General features: G+C 46.1%; 1 protein-coding gene across 2 annotated transcripts; it reads right to left on the bottom strand.

The window, feature by feature from the left end:
- Window positions 1-1578: 1578 nt before the first annotated feature.
- On the bottom strand, window positions 1579-19478 carry ASCC2 (activating signal cointegrator 1 complex subunit 2). Of its 2 annotated transcripts, none has more exons than XM_066603788.1 (19): window positions 19419-19478; window positions 15543-15624; window positions 14655-14813; window positions 14381-14551; window positions 13935-14064; window positions 13542-13609; window positions 12247-12354; window positions 12049-12161; window positions 9385-9459; window positions 8316-8423; window positions 8152-8220; window positions 7162-7236; window positions 6917-7085; window positions 6062-6270; window positions 5630-5749; window positions 4320-4517; window positions 4073-4166; window positions 2276-2358; window positions 1579-1852 (listed from the first exon to the last, which is right to left on the bottom strand). In XM_066603788.1, the coding sequence occupies exons 2-19, from the start codon at window positions 15621-15623 to the stop codon at window positions 1681-1683; spliced, it is 2202 nt and encodes a 733-aa protein (XP_066459885.1). In that variant the 5' UTR covers window position 15624; window positions 19419-19478; the 3' UTR covers window positions 1579-1680. The 2 variants fall into 2 exon arrangements, with proteins under 2 accessions (XP_066459885.1, XP_066459886.1); XM_066603789.1 differs by having other exon boundaries at window positions 1593-1852; window positions 2276-2355.
- Between the last annotated feature and the right edge of the window lie 67 nt (window positions 19479-19545).

The raw sequence follows: 19545 nt of genomic DNA, 5'->3' as shown, positions 1-19545 counted from the left end.
TTTTACAGCATTGACATGGTTTGCCAGAAACACTGGTACTATAATTTCCTAATTACTAGTACTAATAAAGTGCAAATGTCGATGCTTAGTGCTCTTCTTGATGTTAAAATGTGAACATCCTCGGATCAGAAGATTCATCAAGGTTGTTAGAAGATTACATCCTAGGGCTGCTCCATGGGATTTAAACTTATCATACCATCTTTGTCTACAACCCTTTGAACCTCTGGAGGAGATTCCAATTAAAGTTCTATCTTATAAGATGGCCTTTTCAATAGTGATTACTTCTGCTAGGAGAGATCACAGCAATATCTGCAGTTCCTGCATCTACAAGTATTCTTAATGATCGAGTGGCAATTTAACTTGACCCTGCTTTTCTTTACAAGGTGGCTTGTGATTTTCACCGCTCTCAGCAGATTGTCCTACCCTCCATCTGCCTAAGGATAAAAAGGAATATCAACTGCACTTGCTTGATGTTAGATCATCAGATATCTAAAAGTTACTAAATCTTGTAGAAAGTCTTATCAATCGGTTTTCCATGAGCCCATAAAAGCACCTCAATATTCCCTCCCTTTTTGGAGACATAGATAAATAATTTTTAAGAGGAGATAAAAAAAACCAAAAATATTCAAAATAAAAATAAACAAAACTATAGAAAAAGGTTAGAATTCTACTTCCATGGGTCTTGCTATAAAATGAGGTTGTGGATGGTTTTCCTGCCTTTAAAACAATCTGGGAGGTTCCTGTTTCCTGTCCGGCTGGGAGGCAGTCTCTCACAGGTGCTGTCATCGGCTCATATGTAATCTCAATGCATTTTACATGTTTCATATATGAAAACAGTAGCGAGAACACATTTGGTTTTTCTGATGTGGTTTTGAAGGGATTGTAAATGGCAGTATGACTCTGTGATAGCATCCCAGCATGTCTAAACCTCACTTTCTTGGAGATGAGTGGCTCAGGTGTGTCTGGCACCAGCTTGTCTTCCTCTCCCCCATGGCAATAAACATGCATACTTATTGAGGTGTTTGGGCAGAAAATATGTTGGGCCGTTTTAGGAAATCTTAGGGACAGCTTTACAGTAGAACCCTATGCAAGCAATAGATAGGTTTCCATAAAAGGCCAAGCTTTGTAGACGTCTAGCTTGTGATAGAACAGCCTTGACGTGCTGATCTTCGGGTCCACAAGGGGAAACAGCAGATGGGTTTTAGTCTAAGAAGCAAAAAAAAATATTTCCAGACCAGAGGCGTAACTTGAAGCTCCTGGGCCCCGATTCAAAACTTGTAACAGGGCCCCCAACTATAATGCTTTACTCATAGTACTGGGTTCTCTATATGGAGAAGAGAGGCCTTATGGGCCCCTTAAGGCTCCTGGGCCCGGGTGCCACTGCATCCCCTGCATCCTCTATAGTTACGCCCCTATTCCAGACTATGGGCCTCACTAAAGCTTGATGTTACATATCTAATGAGGGGCCCGACATCAAAATAAGATTGGCCCTTCTGTTTCCTAAAATGAGATTGGCCATTCATTTCTAAATTCCTATACATGTATTGGGTGCATAGCACCGACCTAAAAAATTGCAGAAACCTTTGAGGAGGTTTATTCTGTGCAAAATTGAAACAATTTATTGCTCAAAAGGCAATAGTCTACAGTCACCAAGCAGCAGTTCCTTATAAGAATGCAATGTTAGGATGGTATCATCCCTTTATTTCTCTTCCGATCTGCCATGGCCCTGCGGTTGTGATTTGCTCGGGCTCCTTTGTAGGCTTCTTTCTTTCTGCGCTCTTGTACCGTTTCCCGGCTCTGTCCCTGGCCCCGGGCTGTTCCAGTAACAGTTGCACTGTTATCATGTCGGATGCTGGAAAAGAAAGTAATTTTTTAAGTTTTAGATATATGACTATGCATATTAACCTTGTAAAAAGGGGTTGTGTCAAAGGAACAATGCCCCTATCACAATATAGTGTGTCCAGCGATCAGTTGATTGTCTTTCAGGCTGTGGCTAACCTTTGGGATCAGCTGGTATTACCAGGGGAAGTGAAAATTAGTATTACATGGCACCCATTCCAATGAGTCCTCCAGAGCATAAGAAGATGCTTGTCTATTCTGTCTAATAAAGAGTGGCCCTTAAACGAGGGGTTGCCTACTAAGACATTCATATGTCCTCACATGACATATGTATAGGAGTTTTCCTAATGGCACTACCCGTTTAGTGTTTTAATGCAATATTATCCTCAGACTAGCATTCAGCCAGGCAGACAATGGCACAATCTTCAAAGCTTACCCTTTCCTTGCAAGGAAAGTTGCTCTTCTTGCCTCAGCTCGTTCTCTCAGCACTGCAGGGTCCTGGACAAAGTGATCAGGCTGCTGGAAAACACAGTGCAAGTTACACAGTCAAAAAGTGCAGAACATTGGGTGAAAGAAAAGTTGGTAAAGATATACACTCAAGTATAATTATAAATTAACATAATTAAAGCAATTTTCCTGTATCAAAATTATTGCTAACTTATCCCAAGTATAGGTCACCAACAGCCGAGACCTGAGCACTTAGACTCCCACTGCTCAGCTGATGACAAGCTCCTACGGATAACCAGAATTGTTAAACACTATCTGTAGGGCAGTGGCCTGGTTTAGTATTGCAGATCTCACGTACAGAGAACTTCAATACCAAACCAGGTGGGCCGCTGCACTACAATGTTTTGACAGTAATGGTCGTTTCACACGGGCCGACAGTCGTTTAAAAGACTGCAAAAGCCCTTTTCACTTGAAAAAGACCCCTGCGTGGGTTGAAACGTTGTGCTGTTTTGTCTACTGTGGAGTGAATAAAGAGGCATCATCGGGATGCAATTTTACTGAAGACACTCGTGATGCTGCTCACTTTTGCTTATTTATACTATATGGACTAAGTGGGATCATTGGAGTCTGGTCCCTTTCTGGTGAAGCTTTGCATCGTAAGCTCAGTTACTTCCCACTATTGTGGTAGTCTGGTAGCGCCGCTGTGACATTTTTCTTTTTGCAAAAGCACGGACATCACCGCTAAGGTAGTCCGTGATCATGTAGAGTGTTTAGACTTTAGTTCTCACTGACTTCTCGCTCAGCACTTCCCCTTCTATGTGAAGCGCTGAACATTTACACGTAACGAGAAGCCAGTTTTTTCGTTGACTTTCAATCGCGAACAAATAGTGAGCGTTTTTTTTTTGGCATTAACACTGAACTAATTTTGAGCGATAATAGTTATGTGTAAATGGGCAATTACAGCCATCTGTAGCAGCTTATCAGCGGACCCCTGCTGATCTGCATTCTGTGACTTATCCTGAGGATAGGTCACCAGTAGTTTCGATCCTGGAAAACCCCTTTAAGATCTGAAGTCATGTATTAAAAGGTGTCCACCTTACATAGAATACGGGTCCTTTTAGAGAAGCCGATTATCGTTTGAACGAGTGAAGTTCTCTCCAGCTCGTTTGCTCTGGTGCATCCTGCTTATACAGCAGATACATCGTTGGCTCGTTCAAACGAGAATCATTGAGTCGTTTACATTTGTTGTACAAGTGAATGAGTAGGACCGAACAAGTGTTACGATAAATGAACGAGCCAACAATGATTTTTCTGCCTGTCTAAAATTGACAAACGAAGAGTGAACGATTATCGTTTATGCTCACTCGTTTGAACGCTAACAGTTCCATCTAAAAGCACCCTGACTTACCAATCATGAATGGCACATAAAATTACCCTTTTCTCTCAGGAATGTAACTATGCATACATAAAAAGCTTAATTTAAAGATCCCTCTTTTTGAGCTATCTGGATACTTGTGCAGACCTCTTAATAAAACCTCCATTTACATTGGGGCTTATTAGTGTGCTTCCTACCCATATCAGGTGTATCTTTATATAGAAAGACTCTTGTCCGTTGTTCGATCTACGCAGCACAGATATGCTGTAGATCTACAATATTGGTTAAGTCAATGTGAATTTATAGACAGAGACCTATAGTAATATTGGAATTTTTCCTGCTGCTAGTATGTAAGACAAACATGCCAAGATTAGGTTTTGTATATAGCAAATGTCATCCACTTTGTAATACCCTAATGGTTTCTTCTCTGTTTTCTTCCTGTTCAATGTAGTCGTCTTCCTCTTCTTGCACTTTAGACTGGAGCACTCGAGGAATAGTAAAGGGTCTAAAGTATAAGAGATGCAGAAAAGTATGAACACAATACTAAGGTTGGGTGGTTGAATATGCAGCAGAGCAAACCTAAAAACATACAAAAAGGCAAAATGTGCTATTATATGAAGAGATACACGAGAAGGTCCAATCAGTTGTCAGCACTGACCTGCGGCTAATGAGTTCATCATCAGAGTCTGCATCATTTGCTCCAACCTGGTTCCCATCATATGTATCATCATACTCGTCATCATAGTCGGCATCCACAATGTGTTCTTCAGAGACCATGCTATAGTTGTGATAGCGCTCTCTCTGGGCAACTATTACACTCTTATCTGATAGTATCTGTGATGTCGATTCTTCTTTTCTGCACAAGAAAAAAGGAATTTTTAGTGCTTGTGTTAACACTTCTGACCGCTGTCATAAGGGGAAATTTTCTGCTGCTCTAATTAACCCCTTAATGACAGTCCATATGTCTTTTGATGGTGGTCATTAAGGGGCTTTATTCTGTAGTGCCGTCTATTGACAGCGAAGCATTAGAAGCCAGAGTTTCCCATGTTGGGAGGAGCGGGTACTGGGCTATCGGCAGATGACAAACTTTGAACATTTCCTACCATTATATCATTTTGTACTGCTTTTACACCCTGTATGTATGTACATACTGCCAACATTGATATATATCGAATCAATTATATTTGTCTTGTTTGTCTGGGTGTTGCAATATATCTAATAAAGTATGGTATGAGTCTTGAAATTCAACGATGGGTTTTTAGTGTGTAAAAGTAGTCAAACAAACTATAAAATTTGGTATCACCGTAATTGTGCTGATCCAGAAAATTGAAAAAAAAATGAAGAAAAAATAAAACTGCTTGATCATTAAGGTGCAAAAGCGGCCAATCACTAGGGGTAAGGGTACCATCCCACTGACATGCCCGTGTTAATAAATGCTTGCATTTCATATGAAGTAACAATTCTGGAACATTTTTCACAGAACTCTGCATTGCGCCAATTCTGTTATAACTCATGAATATTTATTAATTGGGTATGTGCCTACACAGTCTCATACTGTCAGCACTGACTAGACAATGTTAAGAGTATGTCAGTACACCCCCCCTCCCTACACACACTGGAAACACCCAGTTGTCAATTTGTTTAGAAGTTGCTAGGAGGAATAACAGAGGAACACCACCACAAGAGTTCCAAGAAAAGATGCCCCAGAGCTGATATTCATGAAGAATAAGAGCATTTGCTAAAATGGGACAAGTCAGGAGGGCTGACAGGTCTTCTTTAAGAAGCAACTCAGCCTAAATGTAAATCTATGGTATTGCAGATGTCACATGAAAATACATAATGTATTAAGAACAATCCCCTATTCCAGAATTGCTCTGTATAAACGTAGACAACACTTGCTCTAGCGCAGTCAATAGAATATAGGTGATGTTTAAAAGAATATATCTAAATATAACAATTAATTTCTACCTCCTTCCTTTCCAGATCCTTGAAGTGTCCACGACATCTCGACTGAATACATCAAATTCATCATCTGCAAAAACATTGGACCGCGAGGTAACAAGGGGACAGGGATTCACCTGCTCCTGTCTGCAAAGTAGAAGAACATGCAGTATTTGGATCTTGTAATGCAATATAAATGACTAATAACCCCAAATTTGGATTGTTCATACAGTTTGGACCGTATTACTTAAATTTGAATCATGTAGTGAGAGCAACAAGATAGACAAGCAAGTAGAGAAAATACTAGATGTTGATGAGTGCATATTAGATGGCAAAGCAAATGACATAGTAGACTAATACTTCATTATTAATGAAGTACTAATACTTCATTATAAATATCACTTGTGTAGACGCATAAAGCAAAAGACAGTTCTGTCGTATCTCAACTAAATACAGTACCTGGGCATGGAACGATCTAGTTCCTGCAATTGTGGTGACAAGTTCTCCTCCAGCAGGTGGTTGATGACACTTTCAGGATTGTGTCCATATTCTTCAAGACATTTTAAGATGAAGCCCTCACCCAAATCAGGGAGCAAATCTTTCACCTGTGACACTAAAGACTCCAGTTCAACACCTCCAAAATACGGAGCAGCTGTAGCACCTACACACTGGGTGAAAATAATTCATTTATAGAGATGGTCACTAATATTTCAACCAGTTGTGCATAAATCGATAGTACAGACAAATCTAGGAAACTACGCAATATATCCTAAGTGGAGAAAGAAGCATTTTTCTTACCAGTCTCCTCTACTCCTCCCCTTCCCTTGTAAACTATTCACTCACTTTGAAAAATTGCTAAAATCCATCTAGGTAGACAGACTGAACAGATCAGATGCTACCCATAGAAGCCTATAGAAAGGAGAGCCGAGTGGGAGAGAGGCTGTACTGCTGTAGCTAATAGTGAGCGTTTTACTGTCCTACCACTCCTGAAATGACACGTACACTGCTCAGTACTGCTGTATAATGTCTTCAAGGGAGCAGAAACACTTCTACTTTTTGTATCAGCTATTCTACACCCACCAATTCAGTAAAAAAAAAAACTGGAGACTTAGAGATGGAGCTATAAGAGGGAAAAACTGCTAAGAAATCATATTACGGAGAGAAAAAGTGTTGCTCTTCATGTACACGCACAACCGCTTATTCTGAAAAGTCGCCTGAATGTATAGGTACACTTCAAGAAAGCAGAGAACCTACAAAAAAAAATAAAAGAGCCCAGTGGAGAGATGGAGGTAGTATGAAAATCAGTATGCTCACTTCAGGTTCTTTAGGGTAAGAAGAGTTTTGCTCGCTGTTTGCACATGCCCCTTCAATGCTTCTGTCCGGAGTAGTCTGAGCTGGTGGCACAGAATGCAACTTCGGTCTTCGAGCTTCTGTCCATGCACTCTGCACACCATTTAACAAATATCTTGTGCGAGTTTCATCACTGATAAAGAGTTAAGGGCAACGCAGAAGGAAAGAACACAGTTTTCTACTACAGCAAGAGAGTGCAAAAAGGATACAGAGATGGGGAGACTTGTTGCAGCAAGTGGATGTCATCCGCTACTGGAAACAGCTCATCATAGTCACACAAAAACCTGGGTATCAGATACGGTATACGTTAAGTATTAATAGCAATTCAGCAGGTATAGCTGTGCTGCAACTAATGGAAATAACTAAATATTTCAATGTAACAAAGCTATGAAAAATGAAGCTTTTTTAACTGAGCTTTCCATGAAATCAAGAAAATGCCACAATATACGTTATCAGTGAAAGAGGAGTACAGGTTTATCAAGCATGGTAAAAGCTACAAAGATTCACAGTGATGCAATACACCCAGTTTTACATCTAGGCTTTTATAGATGTGAACATTGTGCGCATCTGTATCTGTAAAAACAATGTACGTGTGTAATAAGTGAAGCTAATATTTGTGAACTGTCTAGGAATGTAACCTAGAGGGTTCTGCATAGGAATGTCCAGCTATAGAAATCACCTTTTTTTATTTTTTGCGCTACAGAATGACTGTCTTTACTGTTAAACAAGTTTAAGCACAAAACAAATACTTTGAACTGCAAGTCAAAACTTAAAGGGGTTTTCTAGGCAGAATACTACTGTTGACCTATCCTCAAATCAGAGCCAGCGCTTGATGCGTCAATCACAGCCATTCATTGGTGCATCGAGCGCTGGCTCCGATTGGCTGATGCGGTGCTCGAGAGCCAATTAGAGCAATCTCTTACCGGAAGTGGGGTTTTCAACCCTGTAACCAGCAAGAGATGGTCTCTCAAAGGCTGACAGCTGCATGGAAACCTGCAGGAAAGCCAGAGAGCAGCTTGAGGGACCCGGACGGCGCCTGCTAGGTAAGTTTTGCTTTTTCTTTCCCACGTAGTGTAGCTTATTATCGGGGCAGGGCTTACAATTCAATACCTGCCCACTGAGACTTATTATCTAGGTAGGTCTTACTTTTGGGGAAACACAGTAGGTTTTCTTTTTTTTCCGACGAAAAATACCCTTACCTCCTCTCTGGAAGTAAATTTGTTAATATTTGTAGAAATTCTTCCACGTAGGGTTGAATATTTTCGGCTCTGAAAAATGTAAAAAAAATAAGGAAAAGATACTTGGACTTGATGCTACAGTAGAAGAATGATAGCAGGTGGAGGCATGAAGTGGTTACATTTACCTGTGCTCCAGGATGGGCTGCAGACATGTATTGTTGATGATGATATGGGAGATCTCTAATAGCTTCCTCCGGGAGTGACACAGTCTCCTCCAGAGATCGAGCTGAGTGCTAGCAACACAAAATCAGATCCACTATTAAATACTACTTTATTTACCAATGCATCCTCAGTGTGTGTCTGTATGCAGATATAGACTAGTTTATGCTTACAGTATTACCTTATTGCCTACTTATTGCTGATTATACAATGTCATGCATAATTATTTAGGTGGTATATTGAGGTTACTTCATTGGCTGGGCCAGAATGACTTGGCCACTTGTAGCTCAGGTCATATCTTAGCCCACATTCCAACAGTAGTTTCCTAGGCGTGTCTGCATTCTCACACCTGACAGATCACAATATGAGTTAATAATTACATATGATTATTATGTAGCGCAACTATTTATTATGCCAGTGTCAAATTATAAAACAATCTATTTCAATATAGATTTTTTCAGTTTAGACTGTCCCTAAAACGTTTTTTATTCAAAGCAAATATTTTTCTTTCCTGTCTTGAAGAATGAGCTTGGCTGTAATTAAACAGGTTCAGGGCTTACTAACACGAGCATAAATCGGCCGCCGTTTTCACGGCCGGCCAATATACCCTACCATCTGAGCTGTCTTCTCCCTTCCCGGCTCTCTGCCTCTCTCTTCCCTTACGGATGTTTGCAATGAGAGCGGGCGGAGCTCCCATTGCTGGCTGCGGAAAAGGGGCAGGAGCAGCTTAGCTCTGCCACGTCCCATTGCAAACAGCCGGAAGGGAAAAGACAGCTCAGATGGCAGCATATATCAAATGGCTGATATACGCTCCTGTGAAGAGCCCTCAGGCTGCTGGTGAATGACATAGCTGGACCTCTAGTCTTCTGTGAGATTACCAGGGAAGAGCATGGGATCAGTACGAGAGACTTTGGGGCTCGTTTATTATTAATCTATTATATTCTTTAATGGACATTTCTGGTGCACTTTGCCCCAGTGTCTATATGCCAGATTTATTTTTTTTTTTCAGGAAGAATGTCAAATAAAACTGCGTACCTCTTATCTTGAAATTTTCGTTTTATTATTGCAGATTCTAGCTCTGAGCAGCAGAGTTCATAAAAAGTGATCAAACTAAAAATAAAAAAAATAGCAAATAATACAATTAATATCCGGCAAAATTTCATCCGATGACATAAGAGAACATTTTTTAATGTAAATCAATCAAGCACTAAACCTCACATACATATCTGAACATACCGGTTAGGCCATTTTCACACGGCCGAGAAAAAGCGCACTAAACTCCACATTCCTCTGCCACGCCGGAGGATAGCTACTTCCCCGAAGTGACGTGAGGCGGTTTTGATATAACAACACCTCGCATACGCCGGGATATCGCATGTTGGCAAGTGCGATATCGGGCCGTGATTCATGGCTCAATATCGCACTCGCCCATGCAAAAGTAGCCTTCGTTTTTCTGTATAATCAGGGACATTTAGGTATTTAGGACATTAGTCATTAGTATACACAATTTCACATTGTTAAAAATTTTTCACCAAGCGTGTTGGCTGTTCGTTTTCATTGAGTGTTTTTTGTCCAACAACAGTGGGGTATTCAGAACAAGCGGGAGACTTTACACTGAGCAATGAAGAGACCATAAAATAAAGTCTTTTACAACAGCTTCTCCCACAACAGTACACACCTCAGTTATTTCCAGCCCTAGGTATCAAGATCTGCCCCTCCCAGCATTGATTAGTTGGCATTACATTTATATAGAGGACCTTTATCTTTTTAAGTCCGTGACCTTCAACCTATGGAAAACCACCAGCCACAGGCTGTCAAGAATGGGAGTTGTAGTTTTGCAACAGCTGGAGGGAAGCAAGTTAAGGATCACTACTTTAACGTAACCCTTTCCAATCCAATTTCCCTGCCACCCACACACTCCCCAGCTCTTATTTATATTGGTTGCGAAAGTGCTGTTGTGAATTCCTTGAAATTACTCAACAGAAATACATAAAAATGACCTGCCATGATGATTTTATTAGAATTTTTTTTAATTAAATGTGAGTTAGGTGTGCTTCAAATCGGGAAGATCATTTGTAATAATCCTGTAACTACTAGGGATGAGCGAGCGTACTCGGAAAAGCACTACTCGCTCGAGTAATTTGCTTTATCCGAGTATCGCTGTGCTCGTCCCTGAAGATTCGGGTGCCGGCACGGAGCGGGGAGCTGCAGGGGAGAGCGGGGAGGAACGGAGGGGAGATCTTTCCCTCCCTCTCTCCTGCCCGCTCTCCGCTGCGACTCACCTGTCAGCCGCAGCGGCACCCGAATCTTCAGGGACAAGCACTGCGATACTCGGATAAAGCAAATTACTCGAGCGAGTAGTGCTTTTCCGAGTACGCTCGCTCATCTCTAGTAACTACACGAATATTGATATTACATTTATATAATAAGACTATTCATTTCTAATTTCTCTAATGATAGATATCTCTGTAAGACAGTGCCATACACAGACATCCTATAACTGCACACAATGTGTATAGCATATGTTTCTAACACTATGCAGGATAGCTCTCCGATTTTGGAGGCTGTTCTACATGTGTATATTACAGCATGCAGGACAGCGCTCCATGGTAGAGCTGTCCTGCATACTCTAAGAGAGCTGTCCTTCATTGTGTTAGAAACATGTGTTGGACCTCGCCCAACATCAGAGCTATGGATGGAAGACCGAATGTCAGATAAGGTGCAACACTGGATTAGAGACGGTTAAAGGATAATAAAAGTTTCGAAAAACTTCTGATATATCATAGGGATATGTCAGATGTTTTGCTCAATGTGGGTCTGGGTATTGAGAACCCCTCTCATCACTAAAACAAACAGGACTATGTGCTCATCTTAGCATTATGCTCATATAGCTCTCATCTAGAGTCCTTTAACTGCTCGCTTAGACTTTATATTGCACCAATACACCATTCGCTGATTACAACCGAATGAGAACAGCAGTTCTGCCTATTTGTTTTTGCAGTCAGTAGAGGTCTTAGCACCCAGTGCCCCACCAATCCAAACTTCTGACATGTCACTATTTGAGGTCAAAAGTTTAGTTCCACTTTATCATAAGTTAAAAAGGAAATCCCATGATAGCAAGTAAAGGCATATTGCTAGAATTCACCGCCATTTATTGATCAATTGAGGTCTGTTTACTGGATCCCCCACTGAACCTTTATCAATTTTAGTTTGCTATGAATTGTTCACTGATTTTACCTGCACAGCAACATTCCTGCCCATCTGCTTTGCAGGAAGCTACAACACAGCACTATTCAAGGCCAGAAGTGCCACTGTGCAGAAAATATACTAAATTGTTCCCTTTGTTCTCTGGAGTGGCGGAAATCGCCACTGATACTTTTGTGGCACATCCTAGCGATTTCCAGTTTATTCTGTTCAGTCCTATTCCATTTGGATTGATTTGTTATATGATATTTTTTACTTTAAGCGCTAATAGAGCCTGTGGACAGTTGGTATTTTCAAGAGTCAACCTCTAAGTGATTTTGAGTTTAATAATTGGCATTATAGGTACCAAGGTAATAAAGATTATTTGCCTGTAAAACTGTTTTCATGCTACATTTTGTGTCTTCAATGCCCTTCATTTATAAATGTACATTTTGTTTCATTTTCTAACAGCTTAAAGGAAATGGAGTTCCCCCGTTAGATCCTACACACCAATACCTGCTGAGGAAGTTGTGTTTCTGGAGAGTGTCGGAAGAAATTGGAAACATTTCAAGAAAAGCCCAAACTGTGCTAGAAGTGTCACAGAGATAATTCACTGCATCCTGCAGATCCTGTAAATTGAAAATGTATAGAAGCTGTATTGGTAGGTATACTACATATGCCCAGAGAACAGTATATACCACTTGCTTTCTTCACCTGCTCTGGCATATCCAGGGGTCTTGTCAGTTTCTGTTCTTCCAGTCTTAGGGGTTCTTCACCGTCCTCCTGCTGAAGCCCACAAATCTTCATAATTGAACTGAAAACCTTAGGGAGCAAGTGAAGGCACCTCAGGTTAAAAATTAAACCTAAAATACACGCAATGATTGGTGGAGGCCCTCAATCAGATTATTGCCCATTTTTATCTGAATCACAAATGCTACCTAATAGATAAGGGGACAACTATACAGGCTGCAGCGGTATCAACGGCACCCGGGCCCTGGTGCCTAAGGGAGCCTGAAGGTCCCAGTATTATAAATTGCACATAGTGAATGGGAGTGATGGGAACCCAGCAACTTCTAACAAATATGCCACAAAAATAATCGGGTATAGCCAAGGTGACCGATTTGTCAACATATCCTAAAGGGGTTGTCCTAAAATAAATATGAATCATTTCAAACACTGTTCCTGTATGTACACGTTATACTTTTATATGGCAATCCCTGGTGTTCTTTTGATTCTCATTCAGAACATCCATCTAATATGTCCGTTGTCAGTGAGAATAAGCTGCTTCTACTGAGCAGATTCTATTTGGCTTGTCTACACAATAGAAGGACGAGTGTAGAAGAGGATCTAGGAGGTAGGACTGAGCTATAAGCATGTGTAGCAAGCGAAATATTAGCTTGATATTCTGAGAAGAAATCAAAAGAACACCAAGAGGCACCATAACAAGTCTATAAGGCTACTTCCACACGGGCAACTTTCTCTCGCGTGATTTTGTCGCAATGCGACAGTGCTACAAATCGCATGTATGTAGAGCCAATGCTTTACTATGGTTTCTTCCACACAATCCATATTTTGTAGCCTGTGACATTGTGTGACTACAAACTCGCGGCATGCTCTATACAGTCGTGATTTTTTTTGTAGCCCATGTTTCCCTATGGAGCCTTCCTATGTGTTGCATCGCATGAAAACACAATTTTCGTGTGATGCGATACAACGTTTACAGTAGGTAGCTGTATAAAAAAAAAGGAATACATCACCTCTCCAGCGTTGTCATCTCCCTGGCAGTTGCTTGAAGTTCTCCTGCAGAGCTTCCTGGTCAGGACTTTGAAAGTCCCCGCCTCCAGGAAGCTCTGCCTCTCATTGGTTCCCGAATGTGCCAATCAAGCCAGCGCTTGAGGAACCAATCACAGCCAAAACTAAAGTAAGTCGCAGCAAAGCGTTGCGTTCAAAATCGCGGCGCTTTCCCGAACGCCTGTGTGAGGGAGGCTTAAGAGGAGAATATTTCTTACTTGTAGTAATGTGGGCACAGTGTCATTCAGATCCTGGAAGTAGCTGGGTTGCTGCTGGAAAATATTTCCTGTTAATACAAAAAGAATTAATAGAAACACATAATTCACAAATAATGGGAAAAAAAAGAAAACAAAGACAACCAACATAAAATGGTAAAATATAAGTAGAATGCTTTGGAAACTTTTGATGATGCTAAGCTGAGCAAGAAGCAATAGTACATGAAAATGAGTGCAAATTGTCAGTCAACATGAAAAATGATTTAATGATAGGCCATGTTCACACTAGTGATGTGGTACCATACTAATATATATGGGGAATTATTTTGATCTTGCCAAGACCAACATTGAATCAAAAGAGAAGAAAGTTCTAAACACATGTAGGTTTCCGCTCACCAATCATCTTCTGCAAAAGTGCAGAATTTCCTTTCCCAAAGAGGATACATATATCCAGAAGTTTTGGAATGTCAAAGAGGTAATTGTTGTACAAAATTTCTCCAAATAGCGATGGAGTGATATGATGATCCTAAAGAAAGAAAGGAGGGGAAAAAAAAAAAGATTTTTTTTTTTTTTTTTTTGCAGCCTTGAATGATGGCATTCCACACTCTTCCGTTTTTTTGCATTTAGGAAATATATAAAATATGGAGGTAAAGACATTTTTCTAGGCATATTACACCTTTTTTTTTTATAAAGCATTACTTATTTTGCTCAAAACCAGATTTTTGGTCTTTTCAGTTGTGATAATATTGTGTGCACGCAGATATGGACATAACTGGCATGTATGAACTGCATATCCGGTTCCTTTATAAATCTCAAAAGCTGCAGGTCTGCAAAACGGATACCTTGGACTCTTTGTGTGTAGATATCCTCAGGAATGTGAGAAAAACATGGCGGCACAATTCATCATGTGCGTTCTGCACAGCCGGTGGGAAAGGGATACGTCGATCATATCTACGAGGTGCGCCGCTCAGGAAGGAATCCAAACATTTTTGCAGGGACTCATCGTATATTACCTGGAGAGACAAGTCAGGGAACAGATACATGATAAATATTCACGGCAGTCACACAGTAAAGACCATAAGAGTAGATTAACAAACGTAGATGATATTGCCTCACCTGGCACCAGAAGAGATCATGAGGAAGGGCTAACAGCCACTTCAAGTCCTTCACAATGAAGTCGACCCTTTCCAAAAACTCCTCTAGAAGAGCAGAGGAACAGGACTCGGGTGGAAGACTATACACTATGAAGTGTCTGGCTGTGACGCGGCTTGGATGCTAAAGGGTTTAAGACAAATAACAGCATTTTTGTTACTTACTGCAAAATCCCTTTCTCGCTCCATTCATCTAGGGATGACTTGTATATCAACCACATAGTCTAGGAGCTGATCGTCCTAGCCTAGTATACAGGGTACAACAAGCCATGTGATATTTGAACGCCGTGCGGTGTCGCTGAGGGGGAAAATGTATGTGTGTGGTCCCTGCTGTACTTTCCTAGAGAGCTGGTGAGAAGACAGGCGGAGCAGCGTACTACATGTTGGTTATAGCATACAAGGCATGATGGGAAATGGAGCAAACCGCATACAACAGCATCATGGATGTTGCTAATTGCGGAATTTTTTAAACAAATGGTCTAATAAAATTTGGTACAGTGTGGGAAAGAGTTTTTAAGTTTATTGGGGGGGGGCGAGGGGGTGGAGGGAAGAATCTCAGATTACCCTTTAACGGCAGTTGTCTCATGAAAGCAATCCCTTTACATGGTTTAATGGGGGTATATACACTATAGATAGCGGCACTATCAGCCAAGGCAGAAAGCTGGTATACATAGGGGAAGTGTATATATGCAGACAACTGATGATCGGGGTTTCTGAAGCTTGACCCCTGCTCATTGTCACCGGCTTCAAGTCAAAAAGAGGTAGTCCTCATGAGCAGTAATGGAAAAATATCCAATGTAGGTTAAGCATCTAAGATCCTATAAGATAAGTATAGAAGACGCAGGACTCCTACCAAAGCAGGCAGCTTCCGTAACTTCCCGGTCAGCGGATCTGTCAGGGTCACTTGTAGCTCATCCAGAGGTAGGCTTGGCATGCTGGAGAGAGAAGACACTAGTGAACGTCCACAAGTATGCTAACGACTGGCCAACACAATAGAGGTCACATATAAGGCTGCTTTTACACGGGCTGATAAATCATTCACATTCCCACATCCAAACTGTCGCTCAGTCTAAGTGCATCCCCCGAATGAACGGCGAATGAGAATGCGTTCGCTTGTCCTTTAGCTTATGCATGCATAACCCTCAATGATTGATCGGCCCGTGTATTTAGGCCGGTTTCACACGGGTGATAAAATCGTGCGATTTCTGCACAATGCAAGACCGCATGAAAACGCAGAATTATGAAACCATGCTTTTCAATGGTTTCCTTCACATTTGTGAAGTTTTCCCTCATGTAAGATGGAGTGAAAAAAAAGAGAAATTGCAGCACGCCCTATCTTTCTGCGTGTTGCTTTTTTAAAAATTCCCCATGTTTCTCCCAGCGCCTCCATTATCATTCCCCCAGTTTGTCACTTTTTCAGCGGGATGTACAATCGCATGTTTTATGGATGGGATCAGCAGGTTTATCCTTCCAAAACAATGGCGTCACTCATCTCATCGGGACGGCTTCTCAGAAATGTTACAATTTGGGGCTTGGAAAAAAAAAACCCCAAAAACTCAATTTTAATTACAACTCTAAATATATATGGCTACAGTCATAAAGTGTTATGTGTGAGGGCTTAAACACAGGGGCGTTAGGTTATGACTTAACTTTTTTCAAAATATTAATTTTCCTGATGTTGCATTTCATGAACTTTTGCCTGTATGTTAGCTTTCTGGTGTTATTTTCTTTTGGTCATATAAAAACCTCCCGCACCCAATATCATATCATTTGTGCCATATACAACAAATAATAGGAGTTTATACGTTGTAAAACAGAATAAAGAAAAGAAGCCTGTCCACTAGGAAAGGGTTAATGCAAGCTTGAATACAAGACTATCTGTCGGCAAGGTTACCAGGTCGTGTGCAGAGGATGGAGAAGGGCTGAAAGTGATGCTGTAAGGCCTCGTGTCCACGGGGAAAATCAGGCCCGCTACGGATTCTCCATGGAAAATCCGTAGCGGGTCCCTCCTGCCCCGCGGACATGAGGGCTGAAAATAAGAATAAACTCACCTGCTGCGGGCCGTGCAGGTCTTCCTTTCTTCGCGGCTGGATCTTCTTTCTTCGGCCCGGCGGATGTGCTCGGCACGCCAGCTGCGTGCCGCGCGCATGCGCCGGGCACATCCGCTGGGCCGAAGAAAGACGTTTCTGGCCGCGAAGGAAGGAAGACCTGCATCGCCCGGAGCAGGTGAGTTTAATTCAGGCGCGGGTCTCCTGCGGATCCGGACGGCTTCCATAGACTTCAATAGAAGCTAGTGCGCAATAGTGCTGAGTTTGAATAGTAACAAAACCCCCCTAGGTTCTGCAGCGCTGAGCGTATTAGTGCGTACACCATGTTTCCAAGAGTTGAATGTGACAATTTATGTTAGACTGTTCCCATCTGAAAACGTACTAAATGCCGACAAAAGAGAAGCCTGAAAAAAAGCGACGCGTCAGACTGCGTTCACACGGGAGAGAAAAGGGTTTTATGTGACAGAAACAATTTGCACAAAAACACATTGTTTGTAACAGGGGTATTACATGGGCGATTGTGCGCAGGGGAGGGGGGCGGCGCACGGTCTCACGCGCAGGGGAGGGGGGGGGGGGCGCGGTCTCACGCGCAGGGGAAGGGGGGGCGCGCGGTCTCACGCGCAGGGGAGGGGGGGCGGCGCGCGGTCTCACGCGCAGGGGAGGGGGGGGGCGGCGCGCGGTCTCACGCGCAGGGGAGGGGGGGGCGGCGCGCGGTCTCACGCGCAGGGGAGGGGGGGGCGGCGCGCGGTCTCACGCGCAGGGGAGGGGGGGGGCGGCGCGCGGTCTCACGCGCAGGGGAGGGGGGGGGCGGCGCGCGGTCTCACGCGCAGGGGAGGGGGGGGCGGCGCGCGGTCTCACGCGCAGGGGAGGGGGGGGCGGCGCGCGGTCTCACGCGCAGGGGAGGGGGGGGCGGCGCGCGGTCTCACGCGCAGGGGGGGGGGGGGCGGCGCGCGGTCTCACGCGCAGGGGGGGGGGGGGCGGCGCGCGGTCTCACGCGCAGGGGAGGGGGGGGGCGGCGCGCGGTCTCACGCGCAGGGGAGGGGGGGGCGGCGCGCGGTCTCACGCGCAGGGGAGGGGGGGGGCGGCGCGCGGTCTCACGCGCAGGGGAGGGGGGGGCGGCGCGCGGTCTCACGCGCAGGGGAGGGGGGGGCGGCGCGCGGTCTCACGCGCAGGGGAGGGGGGGGCGGCGCGCGGTCTCACGCGCAGGGGAGGGGGGGGCGGCGCGCGGTCTCACGCGCAGGGGAGGGGGGGCGGCGCGCGGTCTCACGCGCAGGGGAGGGGGGGCGGCGCGCGGTCTCACGCGCAGGGGAGGGGGGGGCGGCGCGCGGTCTCACGCGCAGGGGAGGGGGGGGCGGCGCGCGGTCTCACGCGCAGGGGAGGGGGGGGGCGGCGCGCGGTCTCACGCGCAGGGGAGGGGGGGGCGGCGCGCGGTCTCACGCGCAGGGGAGGGGGGGGGCGGCGCGCGGTCTCACGCGCAGGGGAGGGGGGGGCGGCGCGCGGTCTCACGCGCAGGGGAGGGGGGGGCGGCGCGCGGTCTCACGCGCAGGGGAGGGGGGGGCGGCGCGCGGTCTCACGCGCAGGGGAGGGGGGGGGGCGGCGCGCGGTCTCACGCGCAGGGGAGGGGGGGGCGGCGCGCGGTCTCACGCGCAGGGGAGGGGGGGGCGGCGCGCGGTCTCACGCGCAGGGGAGGGGGGGGCGGCGCGCGGTCTCACGCGCAGGGGAGGGGGGGGGCGGCGCGCGGTCTCACGCGCAGGGGAGGGGGGGGGCGGCGCGCGGTCTCACGCGCAGGGGAGGGGGGGGGGCGGCGCGCGGTCTCACGCGCAGGGGAGGGGGGGGGCGGCGCGCGGTCTCACGCGCAGGGGAGGGGGGGGCGGCGCGCGGTCTCACGCGCAGGGGAGGGGGGGGCGGCGCGCGGTCTCACGCGCAGGGGAGGGGGGGGGGGCGGGCGCGCGGTCTCACGCGCAGGGGAGGGGGGGGCGGCGCGCGGTCTCACGCGCAGGGGAGGGGGGGGGCGGCGCGCGGTCTCACGCGCAGGGGAGGGGGGGGCGGCGCGCGGTCTCACGCGCAGGGGAGGGGGGGGCGGCGCGCGGTCTCACGCGCAGGGGAGGGGGGGGCGGCGCGCGGTCTCACGCGCAGGGGAGGGGGGGGGCGGCGCGCGGTCTCACGCGCAGGGGAGGGGGGGGGCGGCGCGCGGTCTCACGCGCAGGGGAGGGGGGGGGGCGGCGCGCGGTCTCACGCGCAGGGGAGGGGGGGGGGCGGCGCGCGGTCTCACGCGCAGGGGAGGGGGGGGCGGCGCGCGGTCTCACGCGCAGGGGAGGTGGGGGGCGGCGCGCGGTCTCACGCGCAGGGGAGGGGGGGGGGCGGCGCGCGGTCTCACGCGCAGGGGAGGGGGGGGCGGCGCGCGGTCTCACGCGCAGGGGAGGGGGGGGGCGGCGCGCGGTCTCACGCGCAGGGGAGGGGGGGGGCGGCGCGTGGTCTCACGCGCAGGGGTCGGTGTACACGGTGCGAGTCCACTTGCTGTCAGCCATGTGAATACAACCTTAGAGAAGCAAACCAGCCAGCAATAAACAGGGGGCAGAAGTTCTACAGTATGTGAGTGCTGGCAGAGAGGACCTGCCAGCCGCACTACCAGCACCTGGCACTGACACAATCCCCCCAGCAGCCAGCTGGGACAGCCGTACCTGTCTCCTAGAACTTGCCAACAAGCGCACAGCACACCCGGAACAGACGTGTGAGCTGACGTCACCGCCGGCCACTAGAGCACCACACTCCGCGTACGGCGGCCATATTGGCGTAGCCCACAGCCTC

The sequence above is a fragment of the Eleutherodactylus coqui genome, chromosome 5 (assembly GCF_035609145.1).
Source record: "Eleutherodactylus coqui strain aEleCoq1 chromosome 5, aEleCoq1.hap1, whole genome shotgun sequence".
NCBI lineage: Eukaryota > Metazoa > Chordata > Amphibia > Anura > Eleutherodactylidae > Eleutherodactylus > Eleutherodactylus coqui.
The sequence above is the reverse complement of the archived record's forward strand: the minus strand, read 5'-3'. Positions and strand labels throughout refer to the sequence as shown.

Excerpts from the sequence above, each read along its gene's own strand:
- ASCC2 (XM_066603788.1), bottom strand. The coding sequence starts at position 15,623 with ATGCCAAGCCTACCTCTGGATGAGCTACAAGTGACCCTGACAGATCCG. Across the intron at positions 4,167-4,319 it reads GATGAACTCATTAGCCGCAG|ACCCTTTACTATTCCTCGAG; the intron begins GTCAGTGCTGAC and ends CTTATACTTTAG. Across the intron at positions 2,359-4,072 it reads ACAGAGAAGAAACCATTAGG|CAGCCTGATCACTTTGTCCA; the intron begins GTATTACAAAGT and ends TGTGTTTTCCAG.